Source organism: Podarcis melisellensis (assembly GCF_964234715.1).
Source record: "Podarcis melisellensis genome assembly, chromosome: W".
In the NCBI taxonomy this organism is placed as follows: domain Eukaryota; kingdom Metazoa; phylum Chordata; class Lepidosauria; order Squamata; family Lacertidae; genus Podarcis; species Podarcis melisellensis.
Genome location: NC_138535.1, coordinates 11,063,127 through 11,088,098, shown reverse-complemented (window position 1 = coordinate 11,088,098; position 24,972 = coordinate 11,063,127). Strand labels below are relative to the sequence as shown.

The 24,972-nt window shown below is 46.6% G+C and overlaps 2 protein-coding genes and 1 pseudogene across 6 annotated transcripts; 2 read left to right on the top strand and 1 right to left on the bottom strand.

The window, feature by feature from the left end:
• Nucleotides 1–3,396: 3,396 nt before the first annotated feature.
• Nucleotides 3,397–4,279, top strand: LOC309361304 (barrier-to-autointegration factor pseudogene; annotated as a pseudogene). Its single transcript has one exon. The product of its transcript is annotated as a barrier-to-autointegration factor pseudogene (transcript).
• A 1,123-nt stretch (nucleotides 4,280–5,402) lies between these two features.
• On the bottom strand, nucleotides 5,403–7,465 carry LOC309361305 (anaphase-promoting complex subunit CDC26-like). Its single transcript, XM_081896193.1, has 2 exons — nucleotides 7,235–7,465; nucleotides 5,403–5,834 (listed from the first exon to the last, which is right to left on the bottom strand). Exons 1-2 carry the CDS (start codon nucleotides 7,313–7,315, stop codon nucleotides 5,661–5,663), a joined length of 255 nt encoding a protein of 84 aa, XP_081752319.1. The 5' UTR covers nucleotides 7,316–7,465; the 3' UTR covers nucleotides 5,403–5,660.
• A 171-nt stretch (nucleotides 7,466–7,636) lies between these two features.
• LOC309361141 (U4/U6 small nuclear ribonucleoprotein Prp4) lies at nucleotides 7,637–23,899 on the top strand. 4 transcript variants are annotated; one of them, XM_081896101.1, is made up of 14 exons: nucleotides 7,637–7,687; nucleotides 9,050–9,227; nucleotides 10,688–10,874; nucleotides 10,977–11,064; nucleotides 11,254–11,333; nucleotides 11,564–11,657; nucleotides 12,113–12,207; nucleotides 12,672–12,730; nucleotides 13,639–13,762; nucleotides 20,277–20,366; nucleotides 20,963–21,085; nucleotides 22,238–22,345; nucleotides 22,751–22,869; nucleotides 23,293–23,899. In XM_081896101.1, the coding sequence occupies exons 1-14, from the start codon at nucleotides 7,664–7,666 to the stop codon at nucleotides 23,484–23,486; spliced, it is 1,563 nt and encodes a 520-aa protein (XP_081752227.1). In that variant the 5' UTR covers nucleotides 7,637–7,663; the 3' UTR covers nucleotides 23,487–23,899. The 4 variants fall into 4 exon arrangements, with proteins under 4 accessions (XP_081752227.1, XP_081752226.1, XP_081752229.1 ...); XM_081896100.1 differs by having other exon boundaries at nucleotides 7,640–7,696; XM_081896102.1 differs by lacking the exon at nucleotides 7,637–7,687 and adding an exon at nucleotides 7,727–7,895.
• Nucleotides 23,900–24,972: the final 1,073 nt, after the last annotated feature.

The following is a 24,972-nucleotide window of genomic DNA, read 5'->3' as shown; positions in this document are numbered from 1 at the left end:
CCCGCGATCAGTGAAAAGAGTCTTTATCTTCTTACCATGCACATTTTCAAACCAAGCACAGAATTCCTTGAACCTTGGAAAAGCCTCTGATTTCTGCTTGAGATTGTACACATAAATATACCTGGAAAATGCATCAATGAGAACCATGAAGTACCTATTTCCACCCAAAGAGGGCGATAGTGGACCAACCAAATCAGCATGCACTACCTGGTATGGTCCTGTAGCTTGCCTACTAGACACCTTACCTTTCGCAGCCATTTTCACCTTGTTTGCTGCGCATGCTTTGCACTTCATGTGGTACCTGCAGGGTTTAATAGTCATACCTTCAACCAAGGCAGGCATTTTAGATACTGCCTCAAAATGCAAATGACCAAATTTCCTGTGAAAATCGTGAATACATCCTGCATGCAAACTTTTGTTAGAACCTGCAATGCAACAAGTTTCATCCTGCACAACATCATCATAATACAAAACAAACAAACGATCAACATATTCAGCATGCAATACATAATCGTTTTTCTTTGTGATGGTGCATTTCTTGTTCTTGAAGGAAACATCAATTTTCCGTTCATTCAGCTGCGCAACACTGAGTAGATTGTGTGTGGCATCTGGTACGTAAAGTACATCTTGTATCGATAAGTCCAAACTGTGAAGAACAACAGTTCCGTAGCCTTGACTGGGGATAGTGTGGTCATCCGCCTGGTGAATCGCACCTTCCTGCGGTGTAAAAGACATGAACAGTCGCTTATCGTTGAACATGTGGTGGGTCGCTGCTGAATCAACAACGAAGAAAGATCTAGACGTCTTCTGGACCTTTGCAACCTTTGGAGTGAAGCGTGAGACCATTGCCTTGTGTTGCGTTGTCCTGGACACCGGACCTTTGCCTTTGCTCTGGCTTTTTCCACGCGATGAGCTTTCGCTGTGCTGCTCTGTCTTGGCCCTGGGATATCTGCATTCCCTCTTCATATGGCCTAGACGTCCACACGAGTAGCATTTCACTGCCTTCAAAGCTTTGGCGCCAACTGGTGGTTCCACTGCACTCTGGGATGACGTCTGTGAAGACTCCCCCTTACCCATACAGCTAGCACCCCGGCGGTCTGCTTCATTCAGAATCACGGCAGTAACATAGTCTACTGTGAGCTGAGCAGTTGGCTGAACAGCAATCTGAGTGGCAACAGACTCCCAACTTGGACCCAAAGAATGTAGTATCATGAAGGAATACACAGCCTCTGGAAAGGTGAGTCCTCTGTTGCAGCTCATGTCTCAGATTCTGCATCTCCATCAGATGTGCACACACATCTCCACCTTCAGCAAGAGCCATACCATGCAGCTTGGTATAGTAGAACATAGTGGACCCAGCTTCTGTCCTCAAGTGAGCCTCTCTCAAAGCGTCCCAAATTTCTCTGGCTGAGGTCTTATCACGCAACAGACAGAGCTCTTCTGGGGATACTATCAATGTAAGAGTTCCCCTCGCTTTGGAATCCATAGTGTTCCATTCATCTGCAACTGGAGCTGGGGGGTTGTCTGTAATAACTTTAAACAGACCCTCTTTCCGCAGAATTGCCTCTGCATACAGAACCCAGTCCGTATAGTTTTTCTTATTGAGCTTAGGAATCCCAAAAGCATCAGCCAGCCTTGCATTTGCCATTTCTGCTGCTTTAAACAAGCTGCGTCACTGCTGCTTCAAACGTACTTTCAGTTTTCCAGCCACCCCCAAGCCTTTGAAGCCTTTGCCTGGTCGCGGCAAACGGCTGTAAAAGTTCAAAGTCCGGCCATAAAGCCATCAACTAGAAGCTGGCAGGCTGCCCGGAGCAAGAGCACATACCTCTCATGAATCATCTTGATGCAGAGAAGATAACATCCGATCCGTTTCTGTGTTGACCCGACTTCTGGAGTCCATCCGTCAGTTTGATTGCGTTTTTCTGGGCCCAGAACCTGAAATGTTGTAATTGCAGACTCCTGTACACAGCGGAAGGATGAGCAGTACATGCCACATGCTTAACTTTACTTTATTTACACTTCAATGCTGAGAGATTACAAGCATGCATCTTGCTTCTGCGAGAGCAGAGAAGCAACTCCTCTCTCCACGGAAACAAAGAACACCGAGAGGCCAGTGAAAAACAGGAAACCAGTGTACGTCACATCCAGTCTCCCATTCCCGTGGTAAACCCAACAGTACTTTGACTGTGGAATGCAAAACATTGTCCCGTGACAAGCACTTCGCTGCACAGTGAAGGAAGCAGAAACCAACAACTTCAATAGCAGCCTTCAGCTCTTCTGCATTGCTCGGTCTCATGTCTCTCATCTTTCTCTTCGCAGTGCCCCATAGATTCTCTATGGGGTTCAGGTCAGGCGAATTTGCTGGCCAGTCAAGCACAGTAATCCCATGGGCATTGAACCAGGTTTTGGTATTTTTGGCAGTGTGGGCAGGTGCCACGTCCGGTTGGTAAATAAGTCAGCATCCCCATGAAGCTCGTCTGTGGAAGGAAGAATGAAGTGCTCCAAAATCTCCTGGTAGACGGCTGCGTTGACCCTGGACTTAATGAAGCACAGTGGACCAACACCAGCTGATGGCATGGCTCCCCAAATCAGCACAGACTGTGGAAACTTCACACTGGACTTCAAGCATCTGGCATTGGAAACTTCACATTGGACTTCAAGCATCTGGCATTGTGTGCCTCCCCGTTCTTCCTCCAGACTCTGGGTCCTTGGTTTCCAAATGAGATGCAAAAGCTTGTTCTTATCAGAAAAGAGATTTGCTCTATTTGCAGTCCTTATTTTGCTGATTTCATTTAATATTCTAATCATCACAATGATAACTAATAAAGACTTGACATATCTCGCTTTGCATGTAATGAGTCTATCTCATATATTGTTGTTGTTTAGTCGTTTAGTCGTGTCTGGCTCTTAGTGACCCCCTGGACCAGACCAGAGCATGCCAGGCATTCCTGTCTTCCACTGCCTCCCGCAGTTTGGTCAAACTGATGCTGGTAGCTTCGACAACACTGTCCAGCCATCTTGTCCTCTGTCGTCCCCTTCTCCTTGTGCCCTCCATCTTTCCCAACATCAGGGTCTTTTCCAGGGAGTCTTCTCTTTTCATGAGGTGGCCAAAGTATTGGAGCCTCAGCTACAGGATCTGTCCTTCCAGTGAGCACTCAGGGCTGATTTCCTTAAGAATGGAGAGGTTTGATCTTCTTGCAGTCCATGGGACTCTCAAGAGTCTCCTCCAGCACCAGAATTCAAAAGCATCCATTCTTCGGCGATCAGCCTTCTTTATGGTCCAGCTCTCACCTTTTAAGCTGAATTCCTGAAATAAATGAACTTTTCCACGATATTCTAATTTTCCAAGTTTCACCTGTATACTGGCCACATTCACAAAACACATTTAAAACACTATTGTTTTAAATAGTCATGGCTTCCCTCAAAGAATCCTGGGAACTGATTTGCTAAGAGGGCTGAGAACCCATTTTCTGCTCCCAGATCAGTTTATCAATCCCTCTTCACAGGGAACTCTGGGAATTGTAGCTCTGTGAAGAGACTAGTGGGTCTTCTAACAACTCTCAGCACCCTTTGGTGGGAGCAGTGGTTGAGGCGAGAGAGCAGGCAGAGCTGCAGGCAACATGACCACCAGTCAGAAGCATCAGGACTTCATGGCTGAGCCCATGGGGGACAAGTCTCTTGGTACTTTAGCTGGCACTGGAGATGTACTTGACAGGAAGCTGGAAGACAAAGGCTTTGACAAGGCGTACGTGGTTCTGGGACAGTTCTTAGTGCTGAAGGACCTCTTCCGCGAGTGGCTGAAGGACACATGCGGTGCCAACGCCAAGCAATCCAGAGACTGTTACGGCTGCCTGAAGGAATGGTGTGATGCTTTCTTGTGATTGTTGGCCAAAGCCTGGTGGATGCTGTGAGGGCTTTTGTAGTTGAATAGAGATTGTTCCTCCCCATCTCTCTCAGCACCTACTTCTTATAAACCTTCCAACATCTACACAAACTGCTGAGGGCTATTGCTCCCAACACTGGGGTGGGGTGGGGGGGAAGCCATGGCTGCCTTTTAATGTAACTGAATCTTTTTTCCTCCAGGGAGAGGATTGAGAAACATCAAATGTTCTAAACATCAAGTAGGTCGCTGTTTTTTACGTGGCTTTAATAGCACCCACCCCTCACTGTTAGGCCACCCAACTCCAGAACCAGACCTGCCTGCTAACAATAATGGAAGTTCCCCTACTACCTTTGTTTGAGCTCCAATTAGACTGAGATTTACCCGTCAATTCTGAAGACAAAAGATGTTATTAGGATTATTATTTTTGTGATTTCTCTCCAGTATTTGATCCCCGCTATAATTTTTATGCTACTCAGTTTATTGGCAAGAACCAAAAATCAGCTGTGTTAACTAAAACAACTCCTCTCAGCACCCTTAACAAATGGCAGCTCCCAGAATTCTTTGCAGAAAACCATTACCAGCTAACGCTTGTTCTAATCAGTAAACCCAAATAAACTAATGGACCCAAGTTAGTCTCGTTCATTAATTTCAGTTGAGTAGGACTAGCATTGGCTACAGCCCATTGCTTATGAATGGATCACACAGAATTCAAGCACAAAAGGCAGGAACAGATGTTTTATTGCAACCCATGGACTTATAAGGCAGCCTCTTGTGGCATACTGTTTTGCAGGAAGATTAATTTGTCAGTATGCAGCAGCTTTAGACAGAATGCCTTCTTCCCAAGACAAAAGGGGAGGGGGAATCCTCAAACACTAAGTAACATCTCCTGCACCTTTGGAGCATCTCTGTAACAAGTAGATCTTGGTACCTTGTTTCACCCCGAAAATAAAACCATATTGATCATAACCGTGGTCAACTCCATCTTTGTGTGAGAAAGATGAGGAATATAGTGTGGTTGCCCCCCAAATCCATTTTGCTTCGAAGTCACTTTTCGTCCACTTAACTCAGTACAGTCCACTCTAAAGTAGGCGAAATTCTGCCACTGTCCACCAGACAACGGTGAACTCCTAATTCCTATCAACCTCAGCCACCCTATTTCAGTGGTCAGGGAGGATGAGAGCTATGATTCAGCACTGCCTGGAGGGCCACAGCTTCCGCACTCCTTGTCTACTCCAGGGATACATGCAGCAAATGGTCATTTCCCAGGCTGGCAACTCAGAAGCATTTTTAACTGGCGATGTCAGCAGTTCAGCCTGGGACCTTCTGCATATCCAGTCTCTGCTCTTCCACTAATAATCTAGGGCCTCTCAGTTGTAAATAAACCCACTCTACAACCACCTCAAAGTAAAAAATAAAAAATGCTCAATTTCACTTCTGTTGCTGCACCCGTCAGCAAGGCTCAAGGTCTCTTTCACAAGTAAAAATGTCCATCTATGTTTATACAATGAAGCATGCAAAGTTAAAAACAAATATTTTATTAAGCACGGCAGCCTAGCAAGGTTGCACAAAAGAAACCATCAAGTAAGGAAGATCCCATCTTTGTAGGGAAAGCAAGACTTGCTCTGCTTGGAGGAGGAACTCCATTTAAATCCTAGAGGAGAGAAGCTCAGTCTCTTCTGCTATTTCTAAACAGAGTTTGTTGGGCTCTTGAAACAAATTCCTGCTTTCTTCCAAAGCTCACAGGTACCAGGCACTGCCACTGTCCACCCTTTGGGCTCTAGAACTCAAAGTTCCCAAACTGAGATGAACGGTTGTTTGGTTTGGGCTGGGGTTTGTAGCCAATCCGGTCATGTATCATCTGCTCCCGGCTCTTATGATCAGTGCTGAATCCCAGCGCACACTCAGCATCGCTGGCTCCCACCATGTCCACCTCCTCGCGCTTCCTACGACTCTGTGGAAACAAATGGGAAGCATAATTAAAGAAAACTTCTCCAGGACAATCACATGTGTGCCTCCTGAAGGGGTTCTGGTGACAAGAGAAATTTGAGTTTATAAAATTGGGAGGTAAAAGATTTAAGGGTAAAGTAGTAGGATTTGAATTTGCTGAACTAATTGTCAAATTGGGATACAAAAAAGGGAGGTGTGAGGAAGTCAGGAAAGTAAGTCAATCAAAGATAAGAATCTAAAAAGAGAGATTTTTGTTTTTTCTTTTGTGTGATTTTTGATGTTGTTGGATTTTGTTGTTGTATGTGCATTTTTTTTCTTCTTCTTTCTTTTCCTTTGTATGTTATCTCTTAAAAAATCTAATAAAATATTATTATTAAAAAAAAATCACATGTGCCTCCTCCACCCATGACATGTTTTCTTTTTCAAATATAGCTGTAATGAATCCGATTCTTTGCTTTCAGATTTAAGACATTGCAAGCTGTCAAAAGGTTCTGCCACAGAAAGGGGCCAAACACCTTTACTCGTGAGTGCAGGGGGCTAACATGGAGGCAACCTCAAGCATAATTTGGCATTTAGATCTGCTACTGTGTACGCACAAACACACCTTCTTGCACAGGAATACAAGTAGCCATTTTATACCAAATTGGACCATTGTTTCATCTTGTTCAGTATTGTCTACTCTAACTAACAACAATATTGCAGGATTTCAGGCAGCGAGTCTCGCAGCCCTACCTGGGAGACTGAACTTGGGAGCTTCTGCATGCAAAGGAAATGCTTTACAGCTGAGCTTATGGTCATCAAACAAAACACAGGAAGCTGCCTTTTACAGAGTCAGACCATTGGATCCACTTAGCTCAGTATTGTCCACCCTGTTTGGCAGCACTTCTCCACGGTTTCAGGCAGGAAGCCTCTTCCAGACTTACTTGGGGATACTCACAATTGAACCTGGGACCTTCTCAATGCAAAGAAAACCCTTTGACACTGAGCTGCGACCTTTCCCCAGCCAACAACCTTTTATTAAAACAAGCAAATGGCAGCCCTGAGGAGCCAGTGTTCTTTCTCCGTACTGTGCATAATTTTATAAGCTTGTTTGTGCATGTTCCACCCAAGTAAGAACAGTGGGGGGGGGGGGAGACTGCGCCCAACTCCAGCGGGTGGCTCTACCTCACCGCCTGTTTACTATACTCGGTACCCTCCTGAGTGGGAGAGAGAAGACCGGGCCGGGCAGCTCAATAACAAACAGGATGGCTACTCCCCTTGTGAGGAGAAACAGGTTTTTAAAAAAGAAAAAGCAAGGCCAAGAGAATCTCTAAGCAAGTGCAGAGTGCGCAAACAACAACAACACCGAAGAAAGGTGGGCAAGGAGCGCCTTGCCGTCCCGCAGCCAACCACCCACTCACCCACCTCGAGTTCCTTGCGGGCGCCGTCGAACTCCTCGATGTCGTCCAGCTTCAATTCAAGCCGCGTCGGTTTCCGCCGCAGCATCTTGCAAGCAGACCTTTCCCCACACCGCGGCTCTCTCGCGCGTGCGCAGCAGCTCCCCGGTCTTTTCTTCACCTGTACCTCTCGTTAGGACGCCGACGCCAGAGGCTCGATTACACCACGCCCCACGTCGCCAGCCAGCAACCTGGAAGGTCTCGCTCCGCATAACCATGGAGCTCCAGGGAAGCTAGAGCGGCCCACTCTGCGGGATGGAATGGAAAGGCATCATTGGCTGTGGCGCTCCGCAAGGGCGGGGGAAGCCGCTGTGCCGGAAGTGTTTGTGGGGAGCCCGTTGCGTGTGATTCCCCCACTACAGAGCCCCGGTTTGAGAGCAGGGGTCGGGAAAACGCCATGGCTGCGTCGCGGATCGCCGCGGTGAATAAGGCAGGGGGCTTGAAACTGGGATAGAATGTGGTTTCTTAGTTTAAAAAACGTGTATCTTTTCATAGAAATGATAAAATGAAAAATCTGTTTGAAAGACACCAGTGTCTACTTATTTACTGCAGTGACTAACGTAACCTCACGTCGGTAGTAAAAGTTTTTAGAGCGTAACCGATTGTATCCAACTAAAGCTCAATTCAAGGTTGGACTCATTTGAATTAATATGACTCACTTGCGGCTGTTAATTTCAGTGGCTCTCTTTCAGTTGAGCTGAGTTGGGTGCATTAAAACAACAAGGCATTCTTTGCCACCTTAAAGACTAACAAACGTTGTTGTTTCAAAACCACCTATTAGAGTGGACTTGTAGTCCATGAAAGTTTATGCCAGAAAATAAATAAATTATATATATATATATATATATATGTGTGTGTGTGTGTGTGTGTGTGTTTGTGTGTGTGTGTGTTAGGATTGTATCCAGTGCTATCTCTACACAGAGCAGACCCACTGAAATGAATAAACATAACCAATTCAAGCCCATTAGTTTTATTGGGCCTACTCAGAGCAAGACATGGGTTTCCTTTGCTTTTAAAGTACAGTGGTACCTCGGGTTAAGAACTTAATTCGTTCTGGAGGTCCATTCTTAACCTGAAACTGTTCTTAACCTGAGGTACCACTTTAGCTAATGGGGCCTCCTGCTGCCGCCGTGTGATTTCTGTTCTCACCCTGAAGCAAAGTTCTTAACCCAAGGTACTAATTCTGGGTTAGCGGAGTCTGTAACCTGAAGCGTCTGTAACCTGAGGTACCACTGTACCATGATACTCATGGACTAACATGACTGTTCCTGTGGAATATTTTATGTTAGTCACTGTAATAAATATATTACCAAACAGTATAATCCTTAACAATGTCAACTCACAAGAAAGTCCTATTGAGTTCAGTAGTGCTGACTCCCACAGAGGTGGGCTTAGGGTTTTAGCCTTAATGATTAACAGTATGCTGGGATTCAAAACAAAATTGTCTCATGTACTGTTTGATGGGGTGGGGGCTGTCAGATGTGGGCAGATGTCATGAGTCAGGAGTATAGGGGGAGGGGGAGCTGGTTACTGCCTTTCGGCTCCATTCCTCTCCAGCCTCCTCTTCTGCCTCAGTCTGGACTGCTCTCTGCCCCATGTCTCTTCCTGCTCACTAAAGCCTGTTGCCTCTTCTCCCTCTGACCATGCATCGCTGCCCCCCTGGCTCTGAGCCTTCTTCCCCAGTTCTCTGCATCAAGCCAGCCCATGACAGCAGGTGGGGGGGGGACCCAAAATTGCTCTCTTCCTTCTCCATGTAGGCTACTGCTGAGTTTCCTTCTTGCAGGGTTCAAAAACAAAGGCTTCAGATGAAGGGGATGCTCCTTCAGCCAAGAAAGCCCCGATTTTCTATGGGAGCTTGGAGGAGAAAGAGCGAGAGCGTCTCCTCAAAGGGGAGTCTGGGTTGATGGGCAAGGATGCAGTCAAAGCAGCTATTGAGGCTGGCAACATCAATATCACCAGTGGTAAGAGATGGTAGTGAGCTGACTGGGAGATGGAAGGAAAAGGATGGAGGGAAGAACTGCTTAGTGGGGCTGATAATTTGTTTAGAATGCTTGTAAGCAGGCCATTTTCAGCAAATGCTCTCAGAGAAGCTCACAGTTCAATACTAACATTACAATTAAATCAGGAAGTCCTTTAAAACAAATCACACTAAAGCATTACACAGCATAATGAGATTAAACGAGATGCTGACATAAAATCACATGCAAGCAAATAAGGCATTCACTTGGTTGCTGACAGAATGCCACAACTAAGAAGCCTGTGTCATTGTCCACCATACTTCCAAGGGTGGTAGGACCTAGAATATATCTTAATGTTTGGGTGGGTTCATGTGGGAACAGGTAATCTTTCAACTAGCCTGGCCCCAACCCATTTGGGGCTTTGTAGGTAAAAATCTGCACTTTGGCTTGAGCTTGGCAATGAACTTTGATCCAGTGTATCTCTTTAGGACAGGCAAAATAGGTTCCATATGACCAGTCCCATTTATTTGCTTTAACTGTAGTTTCCAAGCAATCTTCAAAGACAGCCCCAAGTACAGTGTGTTATAGTAATCAGTCCATGGGTAAATGTGACCAGGCTATCTTTATCCCAGGGATGCTATCAGTTATACATACAGTGGTACCTCCAGTTACAAACCTAACCCGTTCCGGAGGTCCGTTCGTAACCGGAAACCGCTCGTAACATGAAGCACGCTTCCGCTAATGGCACCTCCTGCTGCTGCCGCACCGCCGGAGCGTGGTTTCACAACGAGGGGCATCTACTTTCGGGTTAGTGGAGCGCGTAACCCGAAGAATTCGTAAGGGGGACGGTTTGCAACATGAGGTACCACTGTAATTCTTTACAGGAGAAAGCAAGCAAGAGACATATCCCTGCCCTGAGGTCTTTATAATTTAAATCTAGATAGGGGTAGCAAGAAGCAAAACACTAGATGAGAAGGAGTGTCACAGGTGGCAGCAGATCAATGTGGGTATACTCTGCTTAGGTTTCGTTTCAGGGGAACAAATGGTTGTTGGCTAGCTCCTGCGCATCTGCAGATCCTAATTGTTCCCTCTGGATATAAAAATGTGTACTGCCAGTGGCCATAAGAGATTGTGCTCTCTTCCCCCCCCCCCCCAGCAATACATTAATTACATTATGCCTTTGTATGTATTTTGATTTTAAGCCATTTGGGGAGCCAGTTTTGGCTGAAAAGAGGGATGTAGGTCAAAGTCTTAAGCCACAGGCCTCACTGATAACATAAGCTTTGACCTGGACACTCAAGGAGCAGAGAGAGGTGACACAGCATATACCACATATTATTGCTCTTTGAATGTGGCTTAATTGGAATGAAGCAAACTTTTGAAGTGAGGGTCAAGTGTTGAGGCTTTGTAGGGTCCTGTTGTGGTTGTATTTCCTATAACCTTTGGCTTTCTACTATGATCAGGTGAAGTTTTTGACTTGGAAGAGCACATCAGCGGGCGCCAGGCAGAGGTCCTGGCAGAGTTTGAGCGCCGGAAGCGTGCCAGGCAAATCAATGTTTCCACAGATGACTCTGAGGTCAAGGCCTGCTTACGAGCCCTCGGGGAGCCCATCACACTTTTTGGAGAGGGCCCTGCAGAAAGGAGGGAGAGGTGAGAGAGGATGAAATTGACTTGCTCTCACTTCCTTTTCCAGTTCATTGATGTGACTCATATAAACAAAGGCAAGTTAATCTTCACTTTATTTCTCAACAGGCTACGTAACATTCTGTCTGTGGTTGGCACAGACGCATTGAAGAAGACCAAAAAAGATGATGAAAAGTCCAAGAAATCAAAAGAGGAGGTAATAAATTTTAAAGTGTGTTATGAGTGACAGCAGCTCTGGGGTTTCAAATGGGAGTCTTCACAAACCCTGGGAACTCACACTTTCCCACTGAGCTCCGACCTTTCCCCTTAGCTATAAATGTGTGCCCACTATACTACCCAAGTCTCACAAGAGATACCCACCCCTTTAATGTTTCATTTCTCTTAGTATCAGCAAACCTGGTACCACGAAGGACCAAATACCTTGAAGACGGCCAGACTGTGGATCGCCAACTACTCCCTCCCTCGGTAAGGGGCTGGGATTGAGAAACGCTAACGCAAACATTGATGAGGCCTTGTATATCGATTGTCCCTAACTAGAGTGGTGGTGGTGATGGTTGAGAAATGGGGGATTTCAAACCCACCTCAAAAGACAGATGGCACGTGGCAGAAGAATTGCCACCATTACAACTTGTAGGCCTCTGCAAGGGTTGAATATGGGCAAGACCTGGTTGCATTAATTTTTGTTCCCTTCACAGGGCAATGAATCGATTGGAGGAAGCCCGGCTGCTCAAGGAGGTCCCTGAGGCCACACGGACTTCCCAGAAACAGGAGCTGCACAAATCTCTAAGGGTAAGTGGGACCCGTTTCTGCTATGACTTAAAAGTTCTGGGCACTGGGCTGCTGCAGCCCAGAAGGCCCCCGAGATGCGGAGGTTCAAATGAGCTTGCAGAAGGCTTCTGTGCCTCTGCTCCTCCTCAGCATAATTCAGTGGTAGATCATATGCTTTGCATGTGGATGATCCCAGGTTCACTCCCTGGCATCTCCATCTCCAAAGACACCTGGACAAGGAAAGATTTCTGCTGGTTGCTTGGAATTCAGCTGCCAGTTCAGAGCACGTAACATTGCACTAAATGGGTCCAACAATTCAGCTCAGTAGAAAACACTACTGGGGGTGAGGTGGGGGAGCAGCCTGGTCAGGAAACGTCATCTCTTTTCTTTACCATCTCAGCGCCATCTCATTTTAGTGAGCCCTTCAGTTCCTCTGGTGGCAAAATATTATCTTTTGTTTTTTGTTTTTCTTTCAGTCTTTGAATAATTTCTGCAGCCAAATTGGAGACGACCGCCCTATCTCCTATTGCAACTTCAGCCCCAACTCCAAGCTCCTGGCTACAGCTTGCTGGTAAACTTTGTTCTGCTTTTCATTATGTCCCTCCCAATCCTGCTAAGTTCTCCTATAGTGCACAGGAGAGGCTGCCTGAGCTGTTGGGGGCAGTCATAGAATCATAAAATTGTAGAGCTGGAAAGGATCCCGAAAGTCATCCTGTCCAACACCCTGCAATTAGCAAGCTCTGGAAGGCTATTGTGGGAGTAGTTTTTAGAATGTGATAGTTCTGTGGGTGCATTTTATCATTTTGTTGAAGGTTGTTTTTAGACTTGCTATCTTCTGTTTTGTTTTTAGACTTGTTATCTTGCAACTGAATTTTGCTTGGTTTTTATATGTGTTTGGGTTTTTTTACTCTCTTAGTTTCCTTGATTGCTTTTGTTTGATTGGTTTTGTTTGTAAAACAGAAAGACAAGGGATAGAAAACATTTTAAGATAAAATAAAATGCCAGTCAGTTTTCCTTCTGCCTTTCCTCTCCCAGGAGTGGCCTCTGTAAACTGTGGTCAGTCCCGGATTGTAATCTCATCCACACTTTGCGAGGTATAGTATCTGACTTCCACCGCACCCATTGCCAAAGCAGCCTGCCTTTCTCTTATCTTCCCTCAAATGACTGCAGCAATTACAGTATATGGCTGATTAGGAGCATAAGGCTACATGGGTGGGAGGCTATGAATTTTGAGAGTGGTGCTGTGCAAACTTCTTCCTTTGTTTGTCCACCTTGGGCTTGGGTGAGATGGCATTCCTTTCTGGAAGACATCCTGGACTCTAATAATCAATGTTGGGAGTCATATCCTATACGTCCACCGCTTAGCTGCTGACTAATTCAGAGCATGGGAACGTCAGACCCGTGGGCCACATGTGGCCCTCACAGCCTCTCTAGCCCTTGCGACTCTCTTCAAACTGCACCAACCCTGCTTGGCACCCTCCTTTAGTGTTTTTACTTGGGTGGAATGTGGCCTTGAATTCTGATCAGGCCTGGAAGGAGACTAGAAATGGGAGTGTGAAGGCAGGTAGCCTACAATACAAAGGGAAAAGCTGCATTTGTTGCTCCACCTTCTTTTGCTTTTGGCCCCTCCCACTATTGGCATGCAGCCATCTTCCATTCAGGCCAGCCAAAGTCATTTTCGGAATTCAAGGATGCAATCCGGGCTGGCAGAAGACACTCAAGAAGGGCGTGAAGCAGGGACAGTGAAGTGTGTGGCCTGAGGGGAAAGAGTGAATTAGTGTGGGGAGAGTGCCAAGGACCAAAGTGGAAGGCCTTGAGAGCCACATTTGGCTTACAGGGCCAAGGTTCCCCACCCCGGCTTTAGCACAAAAATTAAATTTGGAGTGATTCCCAGTCAAAGAGTCTCTTCGGAGCAATAGGAAGAGGCCCAGACTCAGACAGAGGAAGCAAGCTTAAAATTGGCTGGCTCTCAAACTGTCTGTCTGTCTCGTCTGTTCCCAAGGGCACAACACCAACGTTGGAGCCATTGTCTTTCACCCCAAGGCAACCATCTTCCTGGACAAGAAGGACGTCAACCTGGCTTCATGCGCAGCAGATGGCTCTGTCAAACTTTGGAGTCTTGAAAGGTACGCCTGGGCCCAGGAAAATCAGTTGCCTTCCCTTCCTTATTTTATTGGCTACTGCGGGTGGTAGAGAAAAATATTAAAGAATGGCTTCCTGTTTAACCTCCTTCTGCAACAAACAAAAAGCTAACACAAGTGATTGAGGCAGGGGGCATGACCACACCATACTTTTAAAGCACATGGCTCCCCCCAAAGAATCCTGGGAGCTGTAGTTTGTTAAAAGTGCTGGGAATTATAGTCCTGTGAGGGTGAACTATAGTTCCCAGAGTTATTTTGCTGTGGGTGCTTTTGGGGGCCTGATCCAGCAGTGCTCCTCTCTCCTTATAATGAGGCTTCTTTTCTGTGTTACTGTTTCTAAAGCTTTATAGAGACACAAGTTTGCTTGGCTTATTGGTTGTGCCCCCCGGCCCGAACTGTGAGGTGGGGGGGTTCCCACTTCTCCCCCATGTCATACTTGTCTTACTTTTTACACCTCTTGTCTTGCTATGTCCCCAGATAGGCTGCATTTGTTCCAACAGTCAAGGCACTGAGTCTTGGGGAAGGCAGTTGATTCTGTCAGTGCGTTATCCAAGGAAACAGAGAGAGAGCAGATTCTTTAATTGGGCCTCAGGGAAGAGGTTTATTTCTGTCAGATGCTGTTGCTGTGGGCCGAAGCATCAGTGGTGGTAAATTCGCACTCCTTCTTTCAGTCTTGGGTGCCTGTGAGGTCATAGAATCATAGAATTGTCAAGTTGGAAGGGACCACAAGGGTCATTGAATCCAACCCCCTGCAATGCAGGAATCTTTTGCTCAAACTCATATTTAGTGATTGATTTTTTCCCACCTGTTGAACTCGAGACCCTCTTTTGCAACAGTAAGGGACCTGTGGCCCATGGGCCTGACTGGGCCTGGCAGGGAACCTGATATGGCCCATGGGGCCATTTTTGCCAAGCCACACCTGCCCCACCCCTGACATCTTGTATAACATGGGGCAGGTAAAGACTTTTACGATGTTGAAGCAATGCTGCTGCAAAGTCCTAGCTTGAAAAGTAAACATGATGGGAATGTTGGGACTGTCCGTGGGAAACAGGGACAGTCATTTCACAGTGCGAAGCACCGGAATTAGCTCAGAGTGTAATATAAGCTGTACAGGAAGTACAAGAAGTGTTTGTCACAACACTGCTGGAGTTTGAGGAGAGCAGTCATGTTTTTTGTAACGCTGCAAAGACAGAAATAAAGGCATGTAAATACGTTTCTGTCTATCTCTTTCCCCTGCCTGGGGGGGGGGCAGGAAAGAGGATGTGTTCTTCTCACGTTTGAGAAGAATCGCCGATCGAGACCTTGCCTGCGCTTGCTGGGGAATGCAGCCAGGGAGGTCAACGGAATCAAGCCGGGTGCCTGGGGTTGTTGCCAGTTTCTGCTGATATGGGCTTGAATTTCCGACATCTGCTAGCACGGAGCTGATGGCATTGATCCATGAAAGCAGCTAAAGAGGTTGATGGATCATATTCATCCTCTGCAAGGAGATAAAGGAGTTTGTGGTAGCGTGCGGATGGAGGCTACAACGAACGGCTGAACACCGAAGCAGACGTTTTTGCTGATAAGCAAGGAGCTACGGAACCCCTAAGGTATGCTGATTTATGGGCTAAAAGAGTGAACGCAGATTGATTCTTGGATAAAGAAACAGCACTGAGAGAGAGCCACATTCTTCGAATTCCTTAGGACTGATAAGCCGGTCAGCCAAGTCCAGTTGCTAAGCAACGAGACGAGTATGCTTTTCAGCTACTTCTGAGCCAGTTACCTTGAAAAGTGGAAAATTACAAGCCAAGTGAGGCTGGGACTGTAAGAGGCAAGAAAAACAATGTTTGTTTTGACTGCTATCTCACTGCTCTTGGAGGGACTTCCAAAGCAGCCTGCGTTTAGCTGCCAGGTGCAAAGAGTAAACAGCCAGCTATTGGATTTTAGAGGCTCGAGAGTGAGAGCTCAGACTTGGATTCAAAATGGAAACCAAGAAGGGGGGAGGCTTACCTTACCCACCTCCACTGACTAATGACAATTATGCCTCATGGTCTGTAAAGATGAAAGCCCTGCTTCAGAATCAGAGGATTTTTGGGGTGATTGATAACCCCATCCCTCCTGCACCAACACCAAGTTGGAATTCACAGAATGTGAGAGCCAGGACGGCCATAATTCTGTGTGTCTCAGATGATCAACTTGTGCATATTCAGGATTTGTAATACGCGCGTGAGATTTGGCAAATGCTGCGTAGAATACATCAAAGAGATGCTGGTTCTTCAGCGTTGCTGCATTTTGAAAAGGTGACCAATCTTAGGCTAGCGCCTGATGGAGATGTGCAAGCGCATCTGACAGAGATGAAATTCTTATGCCAGCAGATGGCGCAACGCAGTTTTCCTCTACAGGAAGAGATATTCTGTTTCATGATTATTAACAGCCTTAATCGGACTTATAAAACGGTTGCAAGTCAGCTGGGTTCTCTACCTGCCAGAGATCTAACGGCGGAGAGAATTTGTGCTGTGATTCTCAATGAGAGAGATCGCCTTGCTGCAATAGATGTCAAAGACAGGGGGAGAGAAGCTCGGAGTTCTGACACCCCCACTGCTTCTGCAAGTGAAGAACAGGCTGTTGCTTTGAACGTTGTCCGTTGTTTCAATTGTGTACAGACTGGGCATCTTCAGCGGAACTGTAAGAGGCCACGTCAACAGAAAGGAGCTAAGGGGAGCTCTGCAAAGCCTGAGGCGTCAGGCAAAAGTCGTACCAAGTCCCAGATGAAACCTGCAAAGGCATTACTGTCAACAAAAGCCGTATTTTCAATGGAGAACGCTTTTGTTTTGGACACTGGAGTGACGCAACACATGACGTCGCACCGAGGACTGTTTTCAACGTTTAAGAAGCAAAGCTTCGCTGTGAAACAGGCCAATGGCCAGGAGCTGGAAGCGACCGGGTTTGGAACTGTGTATCTTGAAAGTCTGAACTTGACTATTAACAATGTGTATTTGGTTCCTGATTTAAAGTTCAATCTGCTGAGTGTTTCGCAGATCAGAAAGAAAGGACTGACCTTGTCCTATGATAGAGAAAGCTGCAAAATTTACAAAGATGGAGAGCTGTATCTTTCTGCCAAAGAGAAAGATGGACTGTATTTGTTGACTTTTGATCAAAGTGATTGCATAAAGTGTAATGCATCTGAATCTAACATGATTTATCTTGCAGGTATGGCGAAGGACGTCCAGAAGGCGACCAAAGTTACCAGTGCATTTCAGCGAGTGTATGCTGATGTGATTGGTCCTCTAGCACCATCTAGAGGCAATGCAAGATATTATCTTGTGTGTGTGGATTATTTCACTCATTATGTGTGGATATACATATTGCAGAAACCACAAGAAGCCTTAGAAAGGTTTAAAGAGTTTTGTGACAAGGTTAAAACTGTTCATGATGCTAACATTGATTGTCTTTTCACAGATGAAAAGCCAGTTTTTCTTTTACAGGATTTTCAGGATTTCCTGGATAAGAAAGGAATAAGGCACAAGACTGCTGTTTCTGCAGGAGCATGGAACAAAAGTGTCTGTGTGCAAGTGAACAAAGAATTGCAAAATGGGATGAAGGCGCAATTGCTGAGTTCACATTTGCCACATGAGTTTTGGGCGGAATCGCTATTGTGTTTTTGTTACTCGTGGTTGAGAAAGGTTTCAAAAGGTTTAGGATGTTCTCCTTTTGAAAAGCTATTTCACAGAAAACCTTCTGTAGCCCATTTTAAGGTTTTTGGGTCCCAAGTCAGGACTGAAGCTCCAGGTGGAGTAAAGAATGCCAGAGGCATTTTTGTGGGTTATGAAAAGGGTCTCTACAGAGTAATTTTGTCTGAATCTGGTCAGGTGATTCTCACAAAATTTCTAGAGAGTGCTCCTGAACAGGAGAGAGTAATTGTTCACACATTTCCCACTGAGGACAATTAAGATGATGATAATGATTTTACTGATTACAGTGGTACTGAGAGTGACAGTGATAGCTCAAAGAGCTCAGTTGACACAGTCATTGAGAGGAAATCTCACACAATGGCTAGACCTTCACAGGTGGAGGACGAACCACTGTTTACTATTGGAACTGGTTCTCCAAAGAGTCCTGAGACTGAACCAGTGAGCAGAGAGGATCAGCACCTCATACGCAGGTCCGAAAGAGTTACAAAGGGTGTACCACCCAAGAGGTATTCAAAAGAGTTTGCTAACTCAGCTGTTGCATGTGTTACTATTGTTGACAACTCAAGACAGGTTGAAGCTGTGTCTAAGTCAGAGACAAAGACACAACAGGGAGTTGCTAAGCGTAACACTATATTCCCTAGCCAAGGTAATGAAGTTGCACTCGTTCCTTGGAAGTCAGACAACCAGAGAGGTACACTGGGGAAACCAGTGGCGGGTAGTTCCAAGGGTGGAACTGAAACAACAGGGGAGTGTTATATGTATAACAACTGTTTTCTTCTCTGGATCAAGCTATGTTCGCGGCGCACATTGATTCAAATGGGGGAGTATGTTACGATATTGAAGCAATGCTGCTGCAAAGTCCTAGCTTGAAAAGTAAACATTATGGGAATGTTGGGACTGTCCGTGGGAAACAGAGGGACAGTCATTTCACAGTGTGCAGCACCGGAATTACCTCACAGTGTAATATGAGCTGTACAGGAAGTACAGGAAGCTTTTGTCACAACACTGCTGGAGTTTGAGGAGAGCAGTCATGTTTTTTGTAACGCTGCAAAGACAGAAATAAAGGCATGTAAATACGTTTCTGTCTATCTCTTTCCCCTGCCTGGGGGGGGGGGCAGGAAAGAGGGTGTGTTCTTCTCACGTTTGAGAAGAATCGCCTATCGAGACCTTGCCTGCGCTTGCTGGGGAATGCAGCCAGGGAGGTCAACAGGGAATCAAGCTTGGTGCCTGGGATTGTTGCCAGTTTCTGCTGATATGGGCTTGAATTTCCGACAAAGACACGGCCGCAAAAGGAACAAGTAGAAGAGCTTTAAAACATGTTGTTCTGGGGCCATTCTGTGGCTTGTTATATTGATGTCAAATTCAAACCCCATTGGGCTAGGCTTCCTTCTGGAGTTCTCTGAGTTCCTTCACCTTTTGTTTAAGAAAGTCAGGGTTGCGTGTACAGGACTGGATCATTCCAGCAACAAGGGGGCTCAATCAAACTGAAGAGAGCAGCTACAGTAAGTGGAGCTGGTCTAGTAACTCTTATACTTGAGGAAGTATTAGGACTTCCTCCTCTCAATGAGGTTACTGGTTCACTATCCAGTCGCTTTCTTTTGGAACACAGGGTTGTAGACCCATTGAAATGCATGGACATGCATTAATTTCACTGGGTCTACTCTGAAATGAACTGAATTGAATACAACCCCATAGGAAGCTGCTTTATAGCAAGCCAGACTAATTGCCTCTCAAGGCCACTGTTGTCTGCTCTAACAGGCAGTGGCTCTCTACAGTTTCAGGTGGGAGGATTTCCCAGCCGTACTTGGAGACACCAGGGATTGAATCTGGGATTATTTTGCCTGCAGAGTGTGTCTACCACTGAGCCACAACTGCTCTGCTTGGGCAGGCAGGGTTTTCCCTTCTGTTCCGAACGCCTTTGGATTACTTTAATATTTGTACTTTGCAGCCCTGGGAACAATGGTGAGTAGCCTACACGAAGCATCCCAAGCTGCCTGTGTATTTTGCAGCCAGTCAGAGACAGCATTGTTTGTTTCCTTGTGAACTAGTTTTGCAAAGACCCATCACAACATATTTTAGGCTTGAAAGGCAGCAAGCAGTGTACAAATCTTATACAGTAGTATACTATGACTAAGCTGTTAATAAAGTCATTGGATAAAGCCAAGCTAGTCTGTGAATCTTTCAATAACAACTGAAACATTTTTCTCTTCTGGGCACCTTTCAGGGGGGTCACTTACCAGTGGTGGGTGGAGTAACTACTGTAAATTTTACCTTCACACAGCAGATTAGTTTCTGTACACACACACCCCTCTGTCCTCCAGCCAGCCAGCTGGATCCACCCATCGCACCTTCCTTTCTCCTATTCTGTATTGCTGCCTCTTTATTTTAGTCTCTCTTATGGGACAGTCAAGGGACGCAGGTGGCGCTGTGGGTTAAAGCCTCAGCACCTAGGACTTGCCGATCGAAAGGTCGGCGGTTCGAATCCCTGCGGCGGGGTGCGCTCCCGCTGCTCGGTCCCAGCGCCTGCCAACCTAGCAGTTCGAAAGCACCTCCGGGTGCAAGTAGATAAATAGGGACCGCTTACCAGCGGGAAGGTAAACGGTGTTTCCGTGTGCGGCTCTGGCGAGCCAGAGCAGCGATGTCACGCTGGCCATGTGACCCGGAAGTGTCTCCGGACAGCGCTGGCCCCTGGCCTCTTAAGTGAGATGGGCGCACAACCCCAGAGTCTGTCAAGACTGGCCCGTACGGGCAGTGGTACCTTTACCTTTACCTTTATGGGACAGTCAGCATCATCAAGAATTTGCCGTGAGATGTTGTGTTTCTTTCAGTGATGAACCAGTGGCTGACATCGAGGGACACACAGCGAGAGTAGCCCGGGTGGCATGGCATCCCTCTGGCAGGTTTCTGGGCACCACCTGGTAAGTCAGAGGAGGGGGTGCAGCCCAAAGGGCCACACATGGCACCTGGTCTAATTTCTTGTGGGTAGCAAGGAGGTGAATAAATAGGGAAATGATGTGATGGAGAAAGAGGAAGAGCAGAGAGCAGCAGAAAGAAAAGGAAGAAAAGAGAGTTCCTTCCATTGTTAGTAGTCTCACCACCACTGGCAATGCCACCACCATGGGTTACCTTCGAAATAATTCTGCCCTCAATAGAAAAACAGTTGTTGTCATCCCCTTGTGATATGTTACTTCTTTCCACTCAGCCCAGCACTCATTACACAAGACTGGAAAGTGAGAGGTCGGAATGGGAGGAAGCTGCAGTTGAAGATCCCAATGCTGAGCAGAGAATTGAATTATGTGTCCTAAATGCTACACATATCCCTGTATCAGTTGGCTGATCGTCTAAGTTTGTGGGGGCCAGGGGCAGATTAGATTAATTCCATGGTCTTAGCTTGTAGTGGAGATCAGGATAGACAATCCAGCCACCTGCTTGAACTTCGGGGGGACGGAGACCTGTTGGGGCCTTGTGAGATATTCACATGAGTCTTTGTCTCTTCTCCACCTCCCCCCTGCAGCTATGACCACTCTTGGCGCCTGTGGGACCTGGAGGCTCAGGAGGAAATCTTGCACCAGGAGGGGCACAGCAAAGGAGTTTACGACATCACCTTCCATGTTGATGGCTCCCTTTCTGCCACTGGGTAAATCTACATGCATGTGCAAGTCCTAACCCTCCCTGGGGGTGTCACTGAGCAAGTATTAGCCAGTCAGTAATGATGCTCATTCTTGTTAGTTCTAAAATGCCAGAAAAGAGAGAACTGGTTGGGATTCTACCTTCAGAAGATCCCACTCAAGTCTTCACTCCTGAAGCTAAAAAGTCACAGGGTGGAAATTCTAATGAGGGAGGGGCCATAGCTTCGATAAGAGCGTCTGCTCTGTGTGGAGAAAGTCACAGCTTTATCTTCCTATCTATAATCCTGGAGAGCAGCTGCCAGTCAGTGTAGACACTACTGAATTAGATGGACCAATATTCTGACTCATTTCTAGGAAACTTCATTGACTGTATTCCTGAGTTTATACTACTCATTAAAATAAAAGTTTCAACTTTTTAGGGCAATATTAAGATTTGCCCCATCATTGTTCTTAATCTGCAAATTCTGATCTGGGCAGCTCTTGCTTTAGCTTGTTTGTAATTGAGTCGATCCTTCATTGTCACGTAACTATGCTTTGGAACTCCCTGCCTATTGACATTAAGCAAGCTATATAGTTGTAGGCACCTGCTGAATCCTTTTTTTTTTTTGTGCTTGACAAGCCTACCCAGGTGCATAATTTAGTTACTTTGTTTTTAAAGTTCTACTTATTTTTATGTGTGTTTATAATGCCAATGGCTTTTATGTATATTTGCTTTTTAATTGTTCTGTAGATTTTAGCTATGTTTCACGTTCAGTTTTTGTACTCCTCTTAGATAACTTTTTGATTTAAGTGCATTATAAATATTCTAAATCTATGCAAACAAAGTGTGCTAGTTAGACTTTGCTACATGTGATTTGCCAGGTAGGTCAGATCTGGGTCCTGCTTGCAAAACCTTGGATCTGCAGACAGGAGGTGGTAGTAACATGGGAGACAATCCGAGCTGCATTGCAGAAACGCTTTGCTCCAATTTAACAACTGTGGTTCACAGAAGCTCCTATGGCTCCGGTTTAGTGATGTTAAGAGGCATCCATCCTAGGTGACAACTAAAGAGGAAAGAAGATCCAAAGATGGCTTTAAGTGATGCCTCTTATTCAGAGTGGAAGCATGGGAAGGGGTTTGTGTGAGAAAGAGATTGTTTGACATTTTTCTCTTCCTTTCAGTGGCCTTGATGCATTTGGCCGCGTATGGGATCTGCGCACAGGGCGTTGTATCATGTTTTTGGAGGGTCATCTCAAGGAGATCTATGGGATCAACTTTTCCCCTAACGGGTAAGAACCAATTTGCCATCCCCTCTTGGGGTGCAGGTCTTAATATTGACACACAGACAACTAACTTCTGCTCGGAGTAGATTAATTGAAATTAATGGAACTAATTTAGTCTGCATGCACACTATACATTCAAAGCACATTTCCCACCCCAAATCATCCTGGGAACTTTAGTTTCCCCCTCACAGAGCTTATAATTCCCTATGCCCTTAGTAAACTACAGTTCCCAGGATTCTTTGGCAGAAGCTGTGTGTTTTAAATGTATGATGGGTACATAGCCTTCCCCCCTTCTCCAATATATTTTATTAAAGCTTTTTCATAATCATGTAGGATTATGAATAGGGCTGAAACTGGGAACAACCCCCTTGCACACAAACCCGAATTCCTCCTCTTCCGTACTTCTCATAGGTACCACATTGCCACTGGAAGCGGCGACAACACCTGTAAAGTGTGGGATCTCCGCCAGAGAAAGTGCATCTACACCATCCCTGCCCATCAGAACCTGGTGACCGGAGTGAAGTTTGAATGTAAGTCTCTGTAGCTGCTAAGGCCTTTTTCCAGAAACTGAGGATATATAATGGGTTGAAAAGTACCTTGTCTGTGGTTTCCATGCGCAACATAGATTCCCAATACTTGGATATATACTGCTCCCCACCCTTCCCAAATACACTGGCTCTTGAGAATAGCCTGTATGCTCTGTCACTCACCCTCCCTCTTCCTGCATCCCCCATTCCCTGCTTATGGTTGGCTTTTGGGTAAGGTTTTGGGGAAACTGGTAGCACTCTGGAAGTTGTTGGACTCCCAACTCCCATCAGCCCCAGCCAGCATAGCTAATGGTCATGGACGATGGGAGTTGTAGTTCCTCACCCCTGCTGTAAGTGGTGAATCTCTATATTGCCTCCTTAGTCCTCCTCCCCACTTCCTGTTATTTTTCTCTTTCCGCCACCCAGCAAATCATGGCAACTTCCTGCTTACTGGATCTTACGACAACACAGTCAAGGTCTGGACGCACCCAGGCTCATCCCCGCTGAAAACCTTGGCAGGACACGAGGGCAAAGTCATGGGCTTGGACATCTCCCTGGACGGGCAGCTGATCGCCACATGCTCTTATGACAGGACTTTCAAGCTTTGGGTGGCAGAGTAGGGGGAAGGAGCATTTCTGCCAGATTGGCCCTGCCCAGCTCCCGCAGCCAAGGAAGGCAGCCTGCTGTGACTCCCTGGGCCCCCGCCACAGATGAGGGCATGGTTTGATGCGCTTCTGGGATACTGCCTCCTCCTAACACATGCACACACCCTCTGGTCAGCTGAGTTTGAGAACGCCTTTACTATTGCATTTTGCTTTAGTTGTGTACTCTCCCCTCCCTTCCCTGTGGAATGGGCTTGCATTGATCCAGCACTACCAACCTTTAGGAATACCCAGGGTGCTAACAGAGTTGGTAGGGTGGGTTGTTCTGGTTGTTATTTGGGAGTGGGGTCACAGCTTCTTCTCACTCGGACAGAGACTTATCTTGAAAAATGACACCCTAACATTAAAGCAGAGTGGCTGCTTGAAAATGGTGAAGCCTGTGTGGGTTGTGTTTTTTACACATTATTTCTTGAGCCAAACAGCCTCTGGTGATGGGTGCCTCCCTTGCCCCACCCCTCAGTGCTCAGCTTTCCTATTATCACTCCTGCATTCATAGAATCATAAAGTTGGTAGGGACCTTAAGGATCATTAGCCCAGGAATGGTGAAACCACAGGCCCCCTAAGCCAGATGTGGCCCTCCAGGCTTCACTGCCTGGCCCTCAGGACTCTCCCCTGGCCACAACCCTCCACAAACCATTTTCACATCCTCCCTGAGAGTTATTGCTTGGAATGTGTTCTTTCACTCTGATAATACTTCTTGCTTGCCTAGATGAAAGATATGGAAGGGCGTGTGTGGATATGGAAACTGGCCTGCTGCACAGAGGTAACATTTACATTAGCTGCCCTACTCATTTTTGCTTCACCCCACTTACCACCGGCATGTGGAGCTCAGAAGGTTGCCCAGAATAATTTACCGTATTTTTCGCACGATTGGACGCACCGGACCATAGGACGCACCTAGTTTTCGGGGGGGGGGGGGAAATCAAGGAAAAAATATGACCCCCCCCCGCAGCTCTGGGAGCAGTGGACAGGCTGCACGCAGCCTGTGCGCTACTCCAAGACCTTCTCCCTGCTTTTGCGGGAGGTGGCGGAATTCCCCCACCTCCCGCAAAAGCCCACAGGAGCCCCGCTTGACTCCTGCGGGCTTTTCGACCAGGAGGGAGAAGGGACTGAAACGGCCAGTCAGTCCCTTCTCCCTCCTTGGGGAAAAGCCCCCAAGAGCTGTGCGCTCTTTAAAGGCTGCGTGGCTCTTGCAGGCTTTTCTGCGAGGTGGGGAAATTCCCCCACCTCCTAGAAAAGCCAGCAAAGCCGTGCAGCCCCTTTAAAGAGTGCACGGCTTTTGCCTGCTTTTGCGGGAGGTGGGGGAATTCCCCCATCTCCCGCAAAAGCCCGCAGGAGGGAGAAGGGACTGACTCGGCCAGTCAGTCCCTTCTCCCTCCTTGGGGAAAAGCCCCCAAGAGCCGTGCGCTCTTTAAAGGGTGCACGGCTCCTGCGGGCTTTTCTA